General features: G+C 35.2%; 1 protein-coding gene across 1 annotated transcript in view; it reads left to right on the top strand.

The window, feature by feature from the left end:
• The window catches only part of CEP128 (centrosomal protein 128), a gene marked incomplete at its 5' end in the record, with an annotated part of 93,216 nt that overhangs the window by 31,107 nt on the left and 40,007 nt on the right, over positions 1-22,102 (top strand). The window contains 6 exons of the mRNA XM_079537358.1: positions 6,854-7,204; positions 7,820-8,470; positions 13,175-13,339; positions 14,740-14,916; positions 16,250-16,309; positions 18,372-18,564. Of these exons, the coding sequence (XP_079393484.1) occupies positions 6,854-7,204; positions 7,820-8,470; positions 13,175-13,339; positions 14,740-14,916; positions 16,250-16,309; positions 18,372-18,564 (1,597 nt within the window). The remainder of the gene's footprint in view (positions 1-6,853; positions 7,205-7,819; positions 8,471-13,174; positions 13,340-14,739; positions 14,917-16,249; positions 16,310-18,371; positions 18,565-22,102) is intronic.

Here is a 22,102-nt window from a genome sequence, read left to right as displayed (position 1 = left end):
ATCCAGGCATGCCAGGATTGCGACGCTTGCTCCAAGATGAGACCGAGATCGTTGCCCGAAACAACAGCCCATCTTGCTAGGGGACACAATCCTCTCCAGCGATGGCAGGTCGATTACATCGGGCCCCTTCCTCGTTCCGAAGGGGCAAGATACGCCCTGACCTGTGTCGATACTGCAAGTGGGCTACTGCAGGCCTATCCAGTACCAAAAGCAAACCAGGCATATACCATCAAGGCACTCACTAAACTGATGTCTGCCTACGGGACACCGCAAGTCATCGAGAGCGACCAAAGGACTCATTTTACTGGTGCAACGATACAGCGCTGGGCAGAAGAAAATAGCATCGAATGGCGATTCCACCTGCCATATAATCCAACGGGGGCAGGCCTCATCGAACGTTATAATGGTATTCTTAAGGCTGCCCTGAAGACAGACTCCCAGTCCCTGCAGGGGTGGACAAAAAGACTGTATGAAACCCTGCGGGACCTGAATGAAAGACCTCGAGACAGCAGACCCAGTGCCCTGAGAATGTTGCAGACGACATGGGCCACCCCGCTTAGGATCCAAATTACGGGCACTGATCATCAGGTAAGACCCCAGATTGGTAATGAAAATAATCTTCTGCTCCCTGCCCCTGAAAATTTAGAGCCAGGTACCCATAAAATAAAATGGCCCTGGAAGGTGCAAGTAGGACCCAAGTGGTGTGGCCTACTTGCACCTTGGGGGAGACTATTGGAGGTGGGAGGCTCAGTAGTCCCTCCAGTAATAGGTACATGGCCTACTGATATTGTGGTCAACACTCCGATCTTTATTGCTAAAGGGACCCCCATCATGTCCCTGTGGCAGATCAGGACACCTCCTTTGGTGCCTGATATTGTTATGCAGCCGCAGATATCCGGCCAAAAGGTGTGGTACAGGCGGCCAGGACGTGCCCCCGTACAAGCGGAAGTGTTGACCCAAGACAGAAATACGGCCTGTATCTTGCCCTGGAGAGCAGACCTTCTCCTCCTGGTACCTGTAAAACATCTGTATTACTCCCCGTGAGTCTGTGAGCCTTCAGGACCACCGGAAGGAACAAAACGCCATCAAGTGTTCCAGTGTTGCTGTCAGATCACGTACAACACCCGGTGATGGTCTGCATGGGACTGATGGAACATAGAACAGACCTGCACCTCAGGACCTCATGCCTCCAGTCACATCATCGAGCACTGGCCCATAGAAGAACATGGACATTCACTAATCATCACTTGTCTTGAACTGTACCAACACACATCGCGATAAAATTGTATAAGCGTCGCGATATACCGGATCTCTGTATTAGGGAAAGCTCACCCTTTTGTTAACCTGATCAGTGGTTCACGCCGTGAAGGGGTGGAGTGTATGGGAACTGCTGAGTCACGGCCTGAACCTCTGATTAATCACCTGAGGTGAGCCATGAGTCAGCCAGAGGAGCACAGGTGAAGGCAATTCACCTGTGCTGCCGGAAGGGGTGGAGCCAGGCTCCACCCCTCCTAGACCTATTTAAGAGCTGGCTACCAGAGGGGAAGGATCTCTTCTGGAGATCCCCTCTCTTGGTGTCTTCTGGTGAGCTCAGCCGAAGGGTAAGCTCTTCCACTTATTCTCTTTGTGATCATTGTCTACCTTGCTTGATTCTCTCGATTATATTGTGATTACAACATCTTGATATCTGTTGATTAAACAACTATATTGCAATTATAGCATCTTGATTATACAACTCAAGATTTCTCTAATTCTAATTAGATTCTAATTAGGTCTGTGGGGTCTTATAATATTGTTTATTAGAGTGTAACAGCAGACTGTTTAACATATTTCAAGTTTCCTGAGAAAGAGACAATGATTTGCTTATTTAAGATTAGAATTCTTTAGTAATCAAAATCTTTCAGCGTTAGGAAGATTGAGTGATGTTTTTAGCCTTGTTAAAATCTATTTTATGACTTTTCTTCCATTAAACATGATGGTGTTAGGCATTATTTTAATTATGCAGGACAACCAAGATATCTGAAAATCATTCAATACAACTTTTATAAATTTATTCTTACAAAATATGAGAAATCCATGCCTTTACCAGCCTGTATCTGTATTGTATCAGTGATTTGTAAACACTGAAGTAATGCTCCAGAAACTTTATGAAAGTGACTAACATGTACACATTTTAAAATGTATCTGAAATCGCATATCTAACTTAAATTTTAAGGTGTTTCAGCTGAATCTTTACATTTACATATGCCTCTGCATATCAGTGCCGCTAGCACTTGTGATTGTATGAAGGATTGAAACCTTCTGGATCAATGATTCTTCGTGGTTAGATAGAGTACGAGTCATATGGGATTCAGCTCAGATTGTGATGAAATATTTGCAGCATGTATTCAGTAAAAATTACATAGGTCACTCTGAAAGCAATGCCTCCTATTTGTTTCCATGAAAACTACATAGGATACAAAGAGCACAGTAACACTATTTCATAGTGCAAATTCTCATCTACAAAATACTTTTTTCAACACTGTCACCACCGTTAGCTCTGCATTTTTGCCAGTGATGAAAAGGAACCTGTATGTTGCACTTGTAAATTTTGCAGAAGTGGAAATGACCTGCTGTCACCACTGCTGAAATGTACCATGCGCTGCCTCACTTTGCTCACATCTACTGTTTGGTCTCCATAATTGTTCAGCAAGTGCTAATGAATGTCAGTGGGTGTAATTTTTTCTGCATGAAGGAATTCAAAGACACACTTTTGCTTCATACCGCTTCCATGTCAGATGCCATTCTATCAGACTACCCTTCTGCTGCTGTCTGTGGCATGGAAATAAAATGTAACAGAATATTGGTGGGAAGGTTTCAACCTCTACTGCCATACCACCAGTATCCACTTCTGATGCTGTGGGCTAACATCATAAAATAGAAAGCATTAATTTCAAAGCAGCTCTCGTACTTAAGGTGACTAACATAGTAAGTGTGGCTGAAGTGAAATATGACTTATTTAGTTCTTATTATAGATTGTTTGCACATAACTGATTTAAAGCATGTCATTGTATGAAATGAGTTATCTTCACTTTCATTTTAAATGTTCATAAATGTTTTAAGGATTATTGCACTGAACACATGATGTGGTTTATTTTCTGTTCCTACCAAGGAATTTGGTTTGCTGTTTATGGTGATAGGTTTAAACGAGGTTGAAAATGCAGGTCAAATATACAGTGTGTAGTCAAGCTAGGGGACTGTAAATCTGAACTAATCACATGTTTAAGGCCTATGATGATTAGTTTCTTTTTTAGATAAATAACGACCTCTAAGTAGAAAATGTTGATCTTTGCCTACAATTTCTTTTGAAAGTTGGAAGATAAGTCTTATATTGGGATTCTGGATATGTAGTGAACTAGAACTGTTAAATACACAACTGTTTTATGTGGAGTTAATGTTGCACCAGTCTTTCACTTTGTCAATCCCCCTTTCTTTGCATCATCTCTAGGTGGAGTCTGTTCACTGAAGTATTACTGGTGTTGCATTCTGAGGGCTGATACAAACTTCAATCAGTTTTGAAAATAACACTTGTGTTCAAATCTCCTGAGCATTAAGTTATTGTAGTCCAGGATTAACTAAATAAATGCAATGAATTTTTAAGAATTGCAAGAAAATTAATTCTCTTCTGAAAAAAATCCCTAGGTACTAATGCCAGGAGGAGCATTATTGTCAACTGCGCCGCTGGTGTAGTGGTATCATGCAAGATTCCCATTCTTGCGACCCGGGTTCGATTCCCGGGCGGCGCAGAAAGTTTTGATGATCAGAGGGCTGGAGCACCTCTCCAATGAAGAAAGACTGAAGCAGGTTCTAAGACACTAATAGTAAGATTATAACTAAGACATTAATGATATGTGGTCATGGCAAATGCTGGAAGGCATCTCCTTTGAACCATTCAGGGCATTGATCTGGACCTGCTTCTTATTCAAGCAAGTAGTTTCTGATCATATAGCAGAACATATAGATAAGTGATTCAGTCAAACTCTATTTTAGAACTTCTAGCTTTTCTTTGTTGTAGACAAGTCAAACACAATGTTGAGGTGTACAGATGGATAATAGAAACTGGCAAAGAGATTACTTAACTGTAACTGTTACCTTAGAAGTGGTAGCTGAATGTATTTACCACGAATTCTCCTCCATTTTTCAATGAATGTCTAGAAATTGAGAATGTGCTAGAATTTTCCAAGGAACCAAAACACAGGACCATAACCTGCACTTTTTATAGACACTTAAGTATGGACAGTGGTGTGTGAGGTGTACTACTGCAGATACAAACATCTCTGCTTGATACTTGTATATGCCAATTCCTGTAGAGTGAAGGTGTACATATGCCACACGAAGAAAGAGGATTTGGACAATTACCAGTAACCAATCTCTCTATGTACATAGATAATTAATATCTTTTCATACAAGATTTTTTACTAAAAGAATTTTACATATCTTACAGCAGTGTATATCTGAAAAATTGCTTATTTAATGTTTTAAATACCAATAGGGAAAACTTCTACAGATTGGGTAGAATTTTGAAATGAACATGAATGTTAACATACAGACAAACATATGGGTCTTGTACATCACAAAAGGAATTCAGACGTACAGGTCAGTACATTTGGGAGTTCTGTTATATAAATATGAAAATAAAGGCTGTGGAGAGATAGTCTTTTTCTGTTCACCTTGTTTTACATGAAGAGCTACGTGAAAAGTTGAAATGCTGCAATTTTTCAGCTTATATCCTCTTTGAAAAGTTCTATCTTATTTCCTTAATAGTAAATTCACATTTATATTAGTATATCCTTGTCAAAGTTTATTCCCCCCATGCAAATTAGCTACTGTTGATAAATTAGTTGTTTTAACATAAGCATAGAAAACAAATGTTTCTGATTTTCTTTTCATGTTACTAGAAATCAATAATTTGGAGACTGAGACTTCTGTTAAATGAATGTTAACTAATTAATTTAGCATTGCTTTCTGTGTTTAATCTTAGTCTCGTATTCCATTAAAGTGTCTGTGGGAATTGTAGTGTACTAATGAAATGTGTTCTTTGGGGGAGTTCTGGTTAAATATATATTTTTATAATGATGCAGATAATTGAATAGTACATTGTTTTAGGTGGATGTTTTCTGTAGTGCCTCCAGAAAGACATGAAATGTGAAGTGATAATCTGTTTTTTTTTTTTTTATGAGTCAGTAGTGAAACAAATCATGTATGTCTTTTTCTGATGTATAGAATTGTAAATCGAGGAGATTTTCCTGTTGGTTTTTTTCTGCCACCTGCATAATATTTACTTTATTATTATTTACTGTATTTACTTTATTACCTAGATAATGTGGTGTCAACATATTTATTAATTTAATCTCAGCTGTGTCTAGAGTGAGCATGTTCATCTTACAGGTGAACAACTGATAGGCAAGTGGGTCATCCTACTCCAGTTTTACATCATGGGTACAAATAGAAAGCTGAATTGATTTTTCTTGCCTTTAATGTTAATACATTCCAGTCTGTGGTGTATTCTGGCAGCGCCACAGTCTGTCACCTGCTAGTCGTCTTGCCAGGACAGTAAATGCTATCCTGGAAAGATATCCAATGTATTGTCTCTCTGGAGGCTGGAGGTGGGGGGGGAAAAAAAATAACAGAAAAACCTTGCCCTCTGACTAAACAGTCATTCTATGTGCATTTGTAAAGACAGTGATCAGTTCCTAGGCAAAATAGTTTTCCTTTGTCCATTCTGAATTGCTCTGTTCAGTTCAGAGGACAGTTCCAATTTGTTTCAGTTGTTCTGAAATCTAATCCTCTTCTCTAAAGTTTTTCCATCCTTTAAAGCTTGATGATATCTTTGAATGGAGTAGGCCTAATAAATCCATTTAGGTCATTAATAAAAATACTGAATAGCAAAGAGGTGGTCTAAGTAGGCCTGAAATATGGAATACTAATCTTATTGACAACCTTAATAAAATTCATTCTTAATAAAATTCTTACTTACAATCTGAATTTTAATTTAGTTTGGGATAGTGAAGCTTCAGTAACTGATTTCTAAATGTACCCCTGCAGAATACTTATGAAAAACATTTTTACTAACTTATGAGGCTGTCCTGGGAAATATCACTAGTTTCAAGATAAGCAGCAGTTATTATTTTTAAAATACATTTTTTTTTCTTTCCTACTTCATTTCATTTGTCAAATTTAATTCAGTATTGAAACCAATTGATGTCTCCAGAATGTTATGCTGAAATGAAGTGCGTGTAAAAAATTGTTTTATTTATTCTAGAAACATCCAGCAAGCTGCTGTATTTTCTTTGTATTTTTCCTTCCATAAAACTATTATTCTTTCTGTTGCACCAATAAAATTGGGTAATACCTCGCCTGTATATAGATTAATTCTGTTGTGATGACTGGTGTTGTTTCCTGGCTAGTTTTCTTTTTTCTCTCGATATATTGATGTCCATTTCCTTATATCTTACTTTTTGATATGTTCTGTTTGTTTAGTGCATATTATACTAGGATCTTGGTCACCAATTTTGTCTCAGACTTGAAATACAAAAAACAACATGAACAACCAGAAGAAGAATAAATGCCAAAAGTAAAATATAGGATAAAATGGCCATGTATTTTATATTGAGTGTTGAAATTATTTACTATTTCAGAAGGAGATTCTGTGAGCTAACAGGGTATTTATTACTGATCAGAGAGATCTTTTAAACAATTCTTTTTTATATAGAAATGTATTTTGAGCGTTGCTGTATGATTGTTGTTTTTTATAAGGTTTCATACTGTATATCTTCAGTGTTGAAATTTTTGTATTTTACTGTGGTGATTTTAGGCGTTAACATCTGACCTGGAAAACAGGAAGAAGCAGCAGCAAAAAATGCTAGACCAGCTAAAAGAGATGCAGAGTTGCTACAAGGCTAGTGAGAATGGACGTAGGCGAACAGAACTCCATACCGCTGAGTTAGCTCATCAAGTTCAAGAGAGTACCAAGGAAGCAGAACGGTACCTTACTGAATTCAAGCATTCAGAGACACTCAGGCTGGAAACTGAGAAAAGAAGAGAAGATTTGAAGGTGAGAGCACAGGAAGCCATCCGACAATGGAAACTGAAGTGTAAGAAACTGGATCGTGAGGTGGAAAAACAAAATGAAGCTATAAGTGAACTGATGGATAAAAATAATCAGGTAAGATAGTCATCACATTTACTTTCAGAAATGAATATAAGTTTATTTATGCAAGTTATAACTTAAACTATCCACCTTCTTACATTCTGGACTAAATTTTCTAATGAACTACAGAATAGCAAAAGGAATGCAATATTTTTTTAAATATTACAGAGTTCCAAATTCTGTTCTTTAGCCAGTATTGCAGCACCTTAATCAAACCTTTTTTTTCTTGTAAAGAAGAAAGTTGTGCTATGAAAGTTGCTTTTTTTTTTTTTCTTTTCACATTGCTGTTAATGTAGCTTATTTTTGTAAATTTTTAAATGATGAAGTTATATATTGTTTAATGTAGTATGCTCAAGTCACATATTTGAATATAGTATTTGTTTTTCCTGTGTATGTCAAACTTCTAGTATATTATAATGCTATATGGATTTCAACACTCTGGGCATATTTTTAATTCCATTATGTTTTTAAGCTTTTCTCAAACTCTAGGCTTATAGTGATACCTTTTATTGTCAAAGTCTACAGGTTCTGAAATTTTTGCAGAACAAAGCACTCTACTTAGATGTTAGCTTCCAATGATTTTCTTTAAGTACTTTAGGTGGCACTGGATTTCTTTTTTATATTTCCTAGGTCCTCAAGGAGAAAGATGACCTCAGAAAACAACTTCTCTCTGCTATACACCAAGTAGAAAACCTTCAGAAAGAACTGGATGATGTGCTTACAAAAAGAGCCCAGCAGGAAGAACAACTTCACTGCAAAGAGGTAAAACTAAATGAAATGAAATCTCAACAACTATCTCTGGAAGAAGAGATAAAGGAAGTTCGAGGTACTGTAAATAAATTAGAGAATGAGTTGAAAAAGCAAATCTTTCTACAAAATCAGATGCAAGCTGAAAAGGAACATTTGGAGCAAGAGCTTGCAAGTAGTAACTCAATTCATGAAAAAGACCTGGAAAGACTCTTAGAAATGCAAGCAGATGTAAAAAATTTGAGTGCTGTGCGTGTGGAGCTTACAAACAGAATAGCAGAAGAAGAAAAAATCAAAAAGGAATTACATAACAGCCTCTCAGAACTCCAGAAACATCAGGAATCTAAGCATGAAGAGATTACTTCAGCTAATAAACAGCTGAAGATGGAAAGAGAAGTTCATCAACAGGAGTCAGCAGAACTTCGATTAGAGTTACATAATGCTAAGATCAAACATGAACGAAACATTCAAGAGCTTACAAAACTCCTTAAGCAAGAAAAGGATGATGCAGACTCTCAGATCAGAATGCTAAAGGTATCCTGTATAATTCCAAAAGCAATCTATTTTATTTCTTTTGAGGGATTAAAGTAGTAAAATATGTGTTGTAAAACATTTAACACATGTTATTGCAAGTCTTCATAAAAACTGTATTCTTACAGTAGTTTTAGAACAGAAGTTTTTATTAGTTCGGAAGTAATGGCTACCTATATCTGTGATCAGAACAGGAGATGTGTAAAGCCCTAGTGCTTTAACATCATTTGATCCTTTTTCAACTACTATTTTAATAAGTTATCATCATGGCCCTATTAGATTACTTGCTTTATTTCAGAGATGGTGCATTTTTCTAAAGATTTAAATTGCACAATGTTGGAGTACCGTCACTGTATTTAGAAACACTTCCAGAATGTAAATAGTGATCAAATAATACTTAAGATCAATTTTGATCATTTCTTTTTTGATGAGTTCTTAGAATTTCTAATTTCTGTACAATTTCTCAAGGAAGTGACACTACATGTGTAGTAATTTCTGAAGTACCAAATTTTATTCAGTAAGAAACAAGTTAATGTCTTGGGGTCACATCCTTTAGTCCTGATTCAAGGCTTATGCATTGGAAAGAAAGCAAGTATTTTAGTGGCTTACATGGTCAAGAATTGAACGTGGTCTAGAATTGAGCAAGTTGAAATGGATGCTCTAAACTGCCATTAATTATTGACATTTGTATGAGAACTTCTATATGAGCTATACATTGCACTGTTATTTAAGCAATTTGATTATATGATTGAATACATATGTAAGATAGTATTTTCTGTGTTCCATTTTGTGTCTTCATGTCAGTTGGGGCAGTGGTTTTCAGGTTAGGTGGTAGGTTATCAACATAATTTGAGTGTGCTTCAGAAGCACTATAAATATATATTTCTCCTCAGTTCCATCAGATACTTTTAATTAAAAATTTGCCATATAAAAATTAAACTCATTTAACCACAGGAAGCTATAAAATCCTTAAAACTGTAATGATTGCTGATATACTTCATCATAGGTAATATAAAGAAATTAATTTCTTTTCTCACAAATACACAGAGTAGGTTAAAATGCATGCTTTCCACATCTTGGCAGTTAAGAATTGATGTTTCTTAGAAAAGCGTGGTTAGTTATTCATGGCAGAACTGATAATATGTTAAGCACTGTATAACAGAGCATTTAATGAAGATAGCAATTAAAAAAACAAACAAACAAACAAAAAAAACCAAACAAAAAAGAAAAAACAAAAAACCAAACACTGGGTAGCTGTTATTGGAAGGATCATTAGAAACAGAAAATATTTTGACAGGAAATGCTAAATGTTTTGGGAACTTACTTTATAATGTGTCTAGCATTGTTATATGAGTGATCTGTCCAAATAAGATTTTTTTTGCATGAAATTGCAATTGATGTCAAGGGAAATGTATTCTGGATGGTGGCAATCGAAACCTGAACTGATTGTGTCTGTTTTTCCCTTGTATGGAAAGGTCAGTGTTATTGAAGCCTTGATATTGATCCTGACAGTTGTGACTTAGCAGAATATTAAGAGAATTCACTTCCTTTTTTCTTTTTCATTTACAGAGCTATGACTTTATCCTAGACTTTTTAATCTACATACAATTTTTTACAGCTTCAGCACAGATGAGCAGAGAGCTTGAGGGAAATGAATTTTGTAAGATACTTGGGTAGGCAGCTGTTTTTAGGAGCACACAATGATAATATGCAACAATTTCAAACATTGATTCAAACATTGTGAGAGCAACAAAATAGCTAATCAAAATAGCTAATTTGTGAGAAGATCTGACGAGGTTGTGGTGGTACAGGTGGTATAGTTTCTTAGCCTTTAGATTGCATTTGGGTTTCACTTTTATAGATAGATTTTTTTAGATAGTTAATAGTGCGTATAGTGCATAGTTAAGCTAAAATTAGCATGATTTTTAAATTCTTTTTTTGTATGCTTTTGTTTGTTTGTTTTTTTTCCCTTCATTGCACTGTTTTGATGCCCAATAACCAACAGTCTTTTCCTATCACCTGGATAGTCTTGACTTTATAATCTTTTTTCAACCTTTGTTGTAAGCAATTGTAAGCATTTCTGTGAAAAACAGTACAACATAACCCTGTTCAAAAGTTGATCATAGTAAAGTCTGAAATATAAAAGTCAGTTGAGAGGGATGTAGTAGCGGTAAAGGCAAATTTAATGCATTTCTTAAGATCCAAAGTCTAATTTGAAGAGGATTCCTGATGTGAAAAGTTCTTTTATCCTCTCTTCTGCATGATACTTTCTGCTTCATTCTCATCTGATTTCCTGCATTGCTGCATTGGATTGAGAAGTTACAAAGTAGTTAAGAATTTTTGTTTTAATGAGGCATTAGCATAGGGGGGTAGTGTATGAAATGCTATGTGCTCCTACAGACTACTGCAACATACATGATGTCAGTGGTGAGAAGGATCTTACTGTCTCAGTACTGAGATTCTGGTACTTTAAGATTTTACTTCTGTTTCTTCTAGAATCTTTTAAAGGAGGCCCAGCCAATGTCTCTCTCTCTCTCTCTCTCTCTTTTTTTTTTTTAATGGTAGATGAATGAAGCAGAGGAAATGAAGTAGTTTATTTTGCAGTTTCCAACTGTTATGTGTGATCAGAAGCCCTAAATCTCTCCCCTAGTTTTGCTACCTGCCTTCATTTGCTTTTCAAAAGCATTATTGCAACTTTAGAAAAAAGAAATACAAAATTTTCTTGTGACAGGAGTTTCAAATATTAATTTTAAGATTATAAAGAGATACATATGTATACATAAATATTTATTTATATTTTTGTTTTACTTAATTAACTTCTATATGCATTCAACAAATGGGTGTTTTTTTCTTCCTGAAAGTAATCAGAGGCAGAAAATGGATTCAATCCAGTTCAGTGAAATTATGAACACATCTGCCACAAGTGTACTAGAAATTAATAAAAATTAATGTTCTCAATTGTGATGCAAAGGTAACATGATTGAGGAACCTGTTTCTTGGATTGTTTGTTTTCATACACTTTATTATACACTTACCTTTAGTAGGAATTGAAAAGAGAAGTATATAAACATATTAACTAGAAGTATTCTAGGTGTTGCAGGCTTGTCTTTGTGTTTAAATTGAATTGTAAAAAACATTTTTCTTAATCTTTTTCCCAACATATCAGGGCTGCTTAGAAAGTAATGCCTCCTATTTTAATATATTGGCCCACGGTGTTAGAGGCAGATGTTGGTGGTGTGGCAGTAGAGGTTGAACCTTCCCAGCAATATTCTGTTATATGTTATTTCTGTGTGACACATGGCAGCAGAGGAGCAGTCTGACAAAATGGTGTCTGACATGGGGGTGTGTGTGAAACCAAGGTGTGTCATTGAATTCCTCCTGCAGAAAAAAACTGCATGCAACACCCATTGATATTCACTGACACTTGCTGAACATTTGTGAAGACCAAACAGTGGATGTGAGCAAAGTGAAGCGGTGGATGGTACATTTCAACAGTGTGACAGTGGGTCACTGCTGCAGATTTTTACGTGTGCTGCATGCAGGCTCTTGTTCGTCACTGGCAAAAATGCACAGTTAATGATAGAGACTATGCTGATAACTTGAGCTCTGTAACTGCAAATTTGCTCTATGAAATAGTGTTACTGTGCTCTTCGTATCTGATGTAGTTTTCATGAAAATAAAGAAGAGGTATTATTTTCAGAGCAAGCAATGGATATTTATAGTCCTGATTCTCTTCAGGAATTTACAGGTGTGGTTTTGTGTATAACTGCATCTTGCAATTCAACTATTTTAAATCTGGTTTTGGATAATGATATGTTTGTGTAATTTTCTTTGTTTTGTTGTTTGTTTTTTTTTTTTATTTACTATTTTATAGTTCTGGAGAATTTCTCAAATCAGTCAGGTGAATGAGAAGCAAATATCGAATTGAGGAAAGGCATGTCTCATCTTTTCCACTGGAAACTGATATATTTTATTCACTCAACTACTTTGGGCTCTTAGGCTCCTTAGATGTTTTTTTCCCCTATTTTTCCTCTATAACGTCTTTACGAATAGTGTTAAGAACACACAGTTCTAGAAATGGAAAAGCAACCAAACCTTTGAAGTTATTTCCCTGCAGATATGAATTTAGTATTCTTACAGTGAAATGAGTTTTGGTATTTCTAATTCCACATGATTGCAGTAATGGAAAATTTGCATAAACACTGAGCTTCTTTAAGTGATGTCAGCTGATGAGTGTAACAGACTTGAAATGCAGAGTCTGAGGCTTCTACTTACTTTTTTAAAGAGACTGTACAGTGCTACAGCATCTTACAGAAATTTACAGTGTACTTAGCTTAGAAGAATGTCAATGCTATGTGACCTGGTTTTGCAGTTATATTTGCATTACTGGTAAAGTTCAGGACAACTCTAAATTGTAAAGGAAAAATCTGTATCATTAACATTTTTTTTGGCAGCACTAATAAATCATAATAATAACAACAAAGTCATATTAAGTCATTGTATATAATAACTTTACTTTCACTGTATGAAATGTATTTCCTTAATTGATTATTATTTTTGTGATATGTTTGCCATATTCAGATGACTGATTGCATTTAATATTATCATTCTGTGATTATGTTCCATAGTCTTGAAACTCAACTGTCTGAGAATGATGGAAAGTAGTACATATAGTGACTTTGTCATCTATTTATCTTTTACCTCCAGATGGAACTTGTAGAACAGAAGAGCATAGTCAAGACTCAGAGTCAACAACTGGAGAAGATAAAAATAGAATGTGATAAATTGACAAAAGAATTAACCCAGTGTGAAGAAGAAAATACAGAACTCAGGCGAAAATTTGAGTTTGTAAAACAAGAACTAGAGAAAAAGGTAAACGTTATTAGTCTCAATTTTTTTTAACTTGAGATAAATGTCTAAAATAAAAGTGAATTATAAAATTAGATTTAGAATAGAAAATAGAATTAGATGTAGAATTATAGAATTAGCAAAAAAAAAATACACCCCAACATAGGCACATTCAGTAACAGATGCTGTAGTACATACTTTGTATATAAATCTGCTGAATTATGAATTGTATCCCTCCGTAGATATATTGAAACTGCTTATAAGTGAAGTATAAAAAAAAAAACTTATCAGAGTAGGAATATAAGTTTTTCTTATATATGGGTAACTGAGAAACTAACAAATATCTAATTATGCTCTTCCAATTCTCTTCTGTTCATTAGCTGCATCTACTCTTTGGTTGTGACTAGTATATTTACAAAATTAATGTAATTTGTTTTAGGGGTACAATTGCATAGGCTACAATTTCTGTTATATATGACAGCATTTTCTTAGTTAGTAGTGAAATATCTACGGATTAAAAAAATTGGGGCAGAAGTTTAATTGAATTTTAGGATTAGTATTGAATAAAAATGGTTTTCAATTTCTATTTTTCTGTGAAAACATTTATTAATGTTATTTTTCATCATTGCAATGATTACATTCATTTCTGAGGTAATCTTAAACTTGCAGGCTATGAACTTGGAAACTGAACTTTGTTTTAGCTTGCTCCCGTTCTAAAAAGAAGTGCTTTAGAAGTTCAACTCCGTCAGGCTAGTACAAAGTACTTCAAATGAAAATTCAATATTTTTTTTTCTTGGTTAAGATTTTAATCATATAATGTCTACTGGTCAGGAAATGTGGCTGTAGAAAGGTATGTAGTCTTCTGCAGAGAGTTGAAAGCTAGCTCCAACTTTATGTAGTATTAAGAAGATTCGTTTTTTAGACAGAGGTGATTGCTTATCTTTAAAATGTTTTCCTCAGTGCCAATCACTAGTAGAGATTCTTTGAATACGTTTCATTTGAAGACATGCAGACTGTCAATTCAAGTTTCATTTGGGGTCCTGTGTTTTTGACGAGATGCCTGTTTGAGCTCCAGGACAAAAGATTAGAAGTTAATAAATATTTTATTAACTTTTTTTTAAAATTAAAAATAGATTAATGATAGAATACATAGTTTTGTCTATGAAATCAGGCTTGATGATTGCTGGGGTTGGGTTTAGTGCAGTTTGTTCTCAACTGATTTCCAGGAGAATATGGAGGATCAACTGAGGATTTTGAGTAATATGAAAAGGTGTAATATTCCATGGCGAGGAACTATACTCAGTGCCTGGATGTAGCGTGATTATAATATTGGAAGATAGTTATATAGCTGCTTATGCAGGTTACGTTATTAATACATTAATACATTATTAATGCAATAATTTGTTGTTGCTCTTTAACTGCAGGATAAACAGATCAGCGATGAAGAAGATCATTTGAGAAGGATGGACAAGGCAAGACTGCAATTTAAGGTTCAGCTGCATCATTCAGAAATGGAAAAGGAATCTATTCTCACCACGATCGGAACTGAAATTGATACTGCTTGTGAGATTTTTTCTCGGGATTGCATGGAGAAATTCAAAGTAATTCTAAGTTTTTCAGTATGCTGCATTTCTCATTGTTTTCTTAATGGGTGATTGTAGCAAAATCTGCTAAGGCAATACCACTCATTTGGTATAGATAATTTAGGGACAGTAGGACTAGGGATAATTAGCTGATACAGATACAGCTGCTGGGTACTGGGTATTAGAATGAGATATTATGAAGATACCAAGAGGTAACTTTGAATTCATCAGAACTTGTTTTACTTTGTCTCCTGAAAATAAACCATTTACTGGCAAAAGGCTTTCAGAAGTACCATCAAATGTTGCTTTTTCTTCCACCCTAACAGCCCAGTAAGTCTCTGAAGGCAGTGTGATCAGCAAATGGCTACTAGTGTCATGAAATTTAGGAGGTGGCATGGTCAAGTTCAGACTGCTCAGGTTAACCTCATGGCTGTTCTGTGTGCATGCTACAAGGCACAATGCAACTGTTTTTCCAAGTCTTTACCTTCTGGTTCAGCCAAATCCCATATTTTTCCAAGGATAATATCAGAGAATCAGATTTCTTAAAAAACAATGCAGCTTTGCTTGCCCTGACTCTCCCCATGTATGTTGGATCTACCTGTGTGTAATAAACTTCGTACAGTGGAATCCCAGCATAAGACTACTGGTTGGGGTGAGTGCCACAATTTTCTTCCCACTGATTCCACAGAGGCAACAAGGCTGGTGAAGGGGTTGAAGAATATGCCCTGTGAGGAGTGACTAAAGGAACTGGGGCTGTTTAGTCTGGAGAAGAGGAGGCTGAGAAGAGGCTTTATTGCTCTCTTCAAATATCAAATATCTGAAAGGTGATTGCAGAGAGAGTGGGGTTGGTCTCTTCTCACTGGTGACAGATGACAGGATGAGGGGAAATGGCCTTAAGTTGTGCCAGCGTAAGTTTAGGTTAGATATCAGGAAATACTTTACAGAAAAGGAGGTGAAGCACAGGAATAGGCTCCTCAGGGAGGTGGTTGAGTCTCCATCCCTGAATGTGTGTTTAAAATGCATTTGGATGTGGTGCTCAAGGACATGATTTAGCAGAGGGTTGATAGGCTAGTATGCTTAGGTTGTGGTTGGATTTGATGATCTTTAAGGTCTTTTCCAATCTGAGCAATTCTATGATTCTATGATTCAGTGAGTTTGCATAATTTACCTTTAAATCTGGCTTGCTTATAGATAAACAGTTCTACTGAACCATGTACAGATATGATTTCCTGGCTGGACTTTATAGCAAGGAATATTTATTTGAAGATTTTTCAGTAAGCTGGAAAGAATATTTTCTCTTTTTCTAATACCCTTTTTAATGCATACTTCTTTCTCTCTCCCTATTCTACAGGCCATATCACTTACACCGACAGTGGTGAATGATCCTCATCGTTGGTTAGCAGAGACAAAGGTAATGGTCAGGTTGTCTTAATTGTTGCTGAGCAATCTAATATCCAGCCTTCATAATCACACAAACACTAGAAAGTGTGTTTGAAAAGACAGTTAAAAGGGGAAAAATTGCAAAAGCTTTCCTTTGTCAGCAGTTATGATATTCCCAGACTGTTATTTCAGCTGATAAAATAATTTTACGGATTTACTATTGACAAGAAAAACTATAGCCAAATAAATAACAATTTACAAAAAAAAAAAAAAAAGTAGCTACAGTGATTTCAGTGATCTGTGTTTCCCACTGTATAAATTGAGACAGTCAGTAGATTATTCTGCAGGTTTATATTTAATGAGACAAGAAATAATTTGGAATAAGGCTCCTCTTTATTAAATCTAGATGTTATTTGATTGAATTCCTGGAATTTCCTTTCCACCTTTGTTTAAAGTTTCTGAATTCTATAATGTAATTGCATTCATGCTTCAACTATTTTGAGGTGATGATTGGTGAATTACAACTATTTGGCGGCTTCCCTCCTGTTCCTCCAAGATATGCTTCTTATCCAGTATCTTTTAAAAGGATTCAGCTTTTGATGATCAAAGCAGATCATAAAGAAATTGTGGAATACATAAAAATTTCTGCTTTGTGTAAGGTGTACGTGTAAGATAATTTGAGGTTATTGCTGATATATGGTTCAAGTAATACGTGTAGACCAGGAGAGGCTATCGCTATAAATAATAAAGATAAAATCAAAGAAGAGATGTTATGTATTTTTATAATTTAAAAAGTGATATTGTCATATTGAATAGACTTTTCAAAGTGTACCTAATAATCATTTGCGTACATTTCTCTTGTAAGTATCTTTAGCTAGTAGGGAGCAGTCTAGAATGAATGAGAACTTGAGATGTCATCCCTCTCTTTTTTTTTTTTTATAAATAAGTTATAAAAGCATTTGTTAAAAACAAAATTAAAACAAAGGTAATATAAATCTGGGACAATCATGCCATAATAGTTATCCACATTTGCATTTCTGCATCATTGCAACTGCTTATGAGTATTCAAAAGTTGAAGTCTTCTTATTTTTTCCCTAAATTTCTGAATGACATTGTTTACACTGAGTCCAAGGAGTGGCAAAATTTGTTTGTAATAATAATGGCCTTGGAACTGATATTTTTGGTAGTATAATTAAATATTGTAATCACTTTTTCAACTACTTCTGCCAAACTGCCTCTTTTTGAGAATTAATTTTGTTTTTCTCTTCTGAATGCTAGTTTTTTCTCCAGATTACTAGTCTCTAGAAGGTACAAATTTTCTTCAATACAAATACTTTTGAACATGATTTCTGAACTTTAATGTTAAATATGGAGTTTGTTTCCTGCATTTTTCTGAACATCTCCTGTTTGTAGCTAAAATTGTTTAAAAACATAGCTTTGAATGTATTAGGGACATTTATTTTAACTTTTTGTTAAAATATAATTTTTCACTGACTTTCATTTTATATACACTCTCTAAGTGCTGTGTATGTTTCTGGTGTTCCATACTTCAACTGAGGAAAATTTTTGGGGAATGAATAGCAAATTACATTAATAGTGCTGTGGAAATCTCACAAGACTAGATAAAAATGACAGAGGTAGATATTGTGTGGAGGCAGAAAGATGTCTGTGAAGCTCTACCTATTGTGGCTGACCTCCTGGAAGAAGGATGATTTAACAAAGGTTTTTGGAAGAACATTTTGTACTAACTGGGAAATGAAATGTGCATTATTAACGTTAAGCTCAGGAGGAGCTCTTGATGTCTGTATAAAGCTCTAAATGTGAATTTCCTTACTTAAGTACAGCAGCAAAAAAAAAAAAAAAAAAGGAAAAAATCTGTGTATTGCTTTTGTGCATACAATTATCAGCCTAAATATATCTCTGTTGAGATTCCTTGAGGGTCCTTCTAATATATATGAGTGTTTCCTTCTATTATAGTTATGCAGTAATAGCTACAAATGAGTAAGCTGTGATTCCAACGATAATTTGATAAATTAAACTTTGTCCTAGAAGTTTTATTGGAATTCTATTTATTGTCCCCATTTTCAATGTAGACTAAGCTGCAGTGGCTGTGCGAAGAGGTGAAGGAGAGAGAAAGTAAAGAAAAAAAGCTGCGACGCTACTTGCTGCAGAGCCAACAACATCTCAAGCACTTTACACAGCTGAAGGAGTCTGAACATCAGTCTCTCTTCAAAAAGATAAAAAAGCAAGAACAACTTTTGGAAGAAGTTTACAGAGAGAGGAGAGGTACGCTGCTAGTTGTCTTTTTGTTAAAAGGAAGAAAGATTTACGAAAGGTACTAGTTATTATTCCTGTGCATTCAGATGTAACAACTAGTTGATAAAATACAAATCCTTCTATATTGCCGAGTGGAGTAAGACAAGCTTTGATTCTAATTGAATGACACTATATATAGAATACTACATATACATAGTTTTCCCCCTCTTTTGGCTTGTAATTTTTACTCTGGAGCATGACAGGATTGGTGGCAGCATCTGCACCATCTGTGTTTGTTGTGAAAGGAAAACAATAGTCTAATTTTACTGATCATTGCAAATTTCTGATAAGGATGGACCTTGCTATCTCAAGCCAATTGCCAGTTTTAAATCTCAATTCAGTACTTGTAGCTTTCTATTTATAGTTTTCTTGGAGATTGAGCAGTATGCTGTTAGGAGTAGATAAACATACTTTCAGCATGAGCTCCTTTCTTGAGGTGAGTGCTCTATGAAAATAAGGATATCTTATTCTTTCATCATCCTGCTTTTCATATACCTGCAAGCTTACTTACACTTACTTCGCAGTTAATGAAACATATTTATTCAACGAACAGTATTTTGATAATAAAACCAGAATATCATAGCAAACTCAGAACATAAATTTTGTACAGTACACCTTTATTTTCATGTTCAAAAACAGTTTATTTCACTGTCAGAGTACTTTGGTAGTAATGAATAATGTAAAAGTCGATCTTTGTTATATCAAAACTTAGGTGAAATGGAAAATTCTGAAAAGCAGTCTTGGTCGATAATAATCCATATATTGCTGAGTTCAGTCAGTAGGTTTTATAGACACTTCCTAATTTCTGAAGGTTTTTCTAAAGATATTTGTTATTTACTGTCATGGCTGCTTTTGAAAGAACTCCATGTCTACATTTTTATCAGGAACCTGGAAAATTAACTAAAAATTGCACATTGTATGCATATTCATACATCATGGATCTTGGCAACACCAGAATCAATCATTAAGAATGCATGCTCCCATAGGAAGTTCAAGAAAGACCTTATCACTCTCTACAACCACATGACAGAAAGTTATAGCAAGGTGGAATTCAGCCTTTTCTCCCAGGTGACTAGTGATAGAATGAGAGATAATGTCCTTAAGCTGTTCTAGGGCAGATTCACGTTGCATATTAGGATGTGGCATTTAGGGACTTGGTTTAGCGGTGATGAATTGATGACTAGATAATCTTAGTAGTCTTTTCCAACCTTAGTGATTCTAGGATTCCAGTAGTAACTGGTGATAATTGTTTGCCCCTAGGTACCATTGTATAAAGATAATGGTCAAGTAAAAAGTGTAATGTAACTGATGCTGAGAATAAGGTAACAGGAATTGGAGCAAGAAGTTTTGCATGGGAAGAAGACAGGAAGTGCATTTATTATGAAAAAATTAATTCCAACCATTAAGGCTTAATCTTAGCACAACATTACCAAGGTTGGTGAAGATCACAGAGATCATGTATTCCACCCATCCACCTACGACCAATATTCCCCCACCTAACCCATGTCCCTCAACGGAACATCTAAACATTTCTTGAACACTGTCAGGAATGGTGACTCAACTAACTTCCTGGGGAGCCCATTCCAGTGCCAGACCACCCTTTCAGAGAAGTTTTTCCTAAGATCCAATCTGAATCTCTCCTGTCACAGCTTGAGACCATTCCCTCTAGTCTTCTTGCTAGTTACACAAGAGAAGATGCCAAACCCCACCTTGCCACAACCTCCTTTCAGGTAGTTGTAGAGAACAGTAAGGTCTCCCCTAAGATTCCTCTTCTCTAGACTAAACAATTCCAGTTCCCTCAGCTGCTCCTCATAAGGCTTGTGCTACAGAACTCTCACCAGCTTTGTTGCCTTCGTTATCTCAAGGCCTGTACTGAACATTTAGAGAATACTAATTATCTCATATATGTGCGTGCGCATTGTCCTCTTTTTATACGGTACTATCCCAGCAGAGGAGCAAGTCTCATAAGGCATCAAAAAAATGTGGATAGTTTAGAACTAGGAGGAAAATGATTAAAGAAAAAGAAGTGGTCTCCATAAAGAAAGAAGAATGCGAACAGTGAACCCAATGCTCGAGAAATCATGCTAATTGACACAGGTTTCTGGGATCAGAATTTCCATATTGGAAAAGATTTTTTTTTTTCATGTTTTCTCTTAAAACTTTGTTCTGGCCTTTATTCAGAACTCAGTACTGATAATGACGAGCCAATATTTTGTCAAAATACTACATTTGGTCTGTTTTTTTTAGTCATTTTGTATTTAGATTTGGTGTAGATTCACATCAGAGCGAGCTTTTAAGTAAGTTTATTTACAGCTTCTGGTGGCTGTCTTAATTATTGTTGAAAACATTTTGTGAAATATTGAAACAAAAATAAACAATAGCGAAACAAGAGTAACATTAACAAATAAAAGCAAAGCATTTTTGTAAATATTTTGTAGAACGATACAGATTATTTTCTTTACAGGAGCAGTACGATCCTGCCAGCATTTTCTACCTCCGCTTACAGAGAACATTGATAGAGAACATGCTTTGATCTTTCAGGCTTGAATGTTTCCATTGTTGTCTTTCATTTCATTATAGTTTTATTTCCAAGACCCTGCTATAATATTAATACTGTTTTAGTGTTCTTTGAATAATTATCTGCTAAGATAATCTCCCTCCGGCCCATTTTTAATTTAAGTGCATTTTTAATTTAAGTGCATAAAGCAAACCTTATTTAGTTTTTAATTCTGTTGCATATATTTTCTTCAGATTTTCTCAAAAATTGATATCCTGTATTTTAAGTTCAAGCTATAAACAAAGCTATAAGTATGGTCAAAATTAATGCTGTTCAGTAAGCACAAAAAGTAGTATGTAATCTTGTGCTTTCCATTTAGAGAGAGCATTTGTTTGTTACTTGCAACTATGCACAATCCAAACTGAGGAGAGATCAAGTTAGCTAACTTGCTTTGGCTGCTTTGATAGATTTTTACCAAAGTATCCCATTTGCAATCTTCATTTGAAAGTATTCCTAAAATATTATTAATTTTTTACATGTTTAGAGATAATAGAGCTTTGTAAGTTTGGATATTCTGCTTATGGGGAAATAACCAACACTGCTTGTAGGTAAGTAGAAACTACTTTATCAATTCATTACACTCATTTTCTTGATATAATATGATTCCAGATTGTCTCAGATATTTCTGAAGTTCTGAAACTTTGGTTTTGTGGTTTATTGGTATTGCGGTTTGTTTGTTTTTGTTTTTTTATGTAGTTTTTGGACAGTGCCACAGAATTTGTGTTGCAGGATTGAAAAAGGGAAGCAGAAATTTCCATTTACAAAGCCAATTAATTAGGTTCACTTTAAGCATAGTCTTCATGAGTGCAAATTTGATTTATTTAATCTTATTCTAATTTAATTGGGTCTTATAGGCAATGAGCTTTATAAATACAGTTTAAATTATGACTTTGCCTAACAGCAATGTATTTATGTAGTTTTAGATGCTGTGGTGACACAGGCCTTCCAGTA

The sequence above is a fragment of the Tetrao urogallus genome, assembly GCF_951394365.1.
Source record: "Tetrao urogallus genome assembly, chromosome: 6".
NCBI lineage: Eukaryota > Metazoa > Chordata > Aves > Galliformes > Phasianidae > Tetrao > Tetrao urogallus.
Note: the sequence above shows the minus strand (reverse complement) of the source record. Positions and strands in the feature narration are given on the sequence as shown.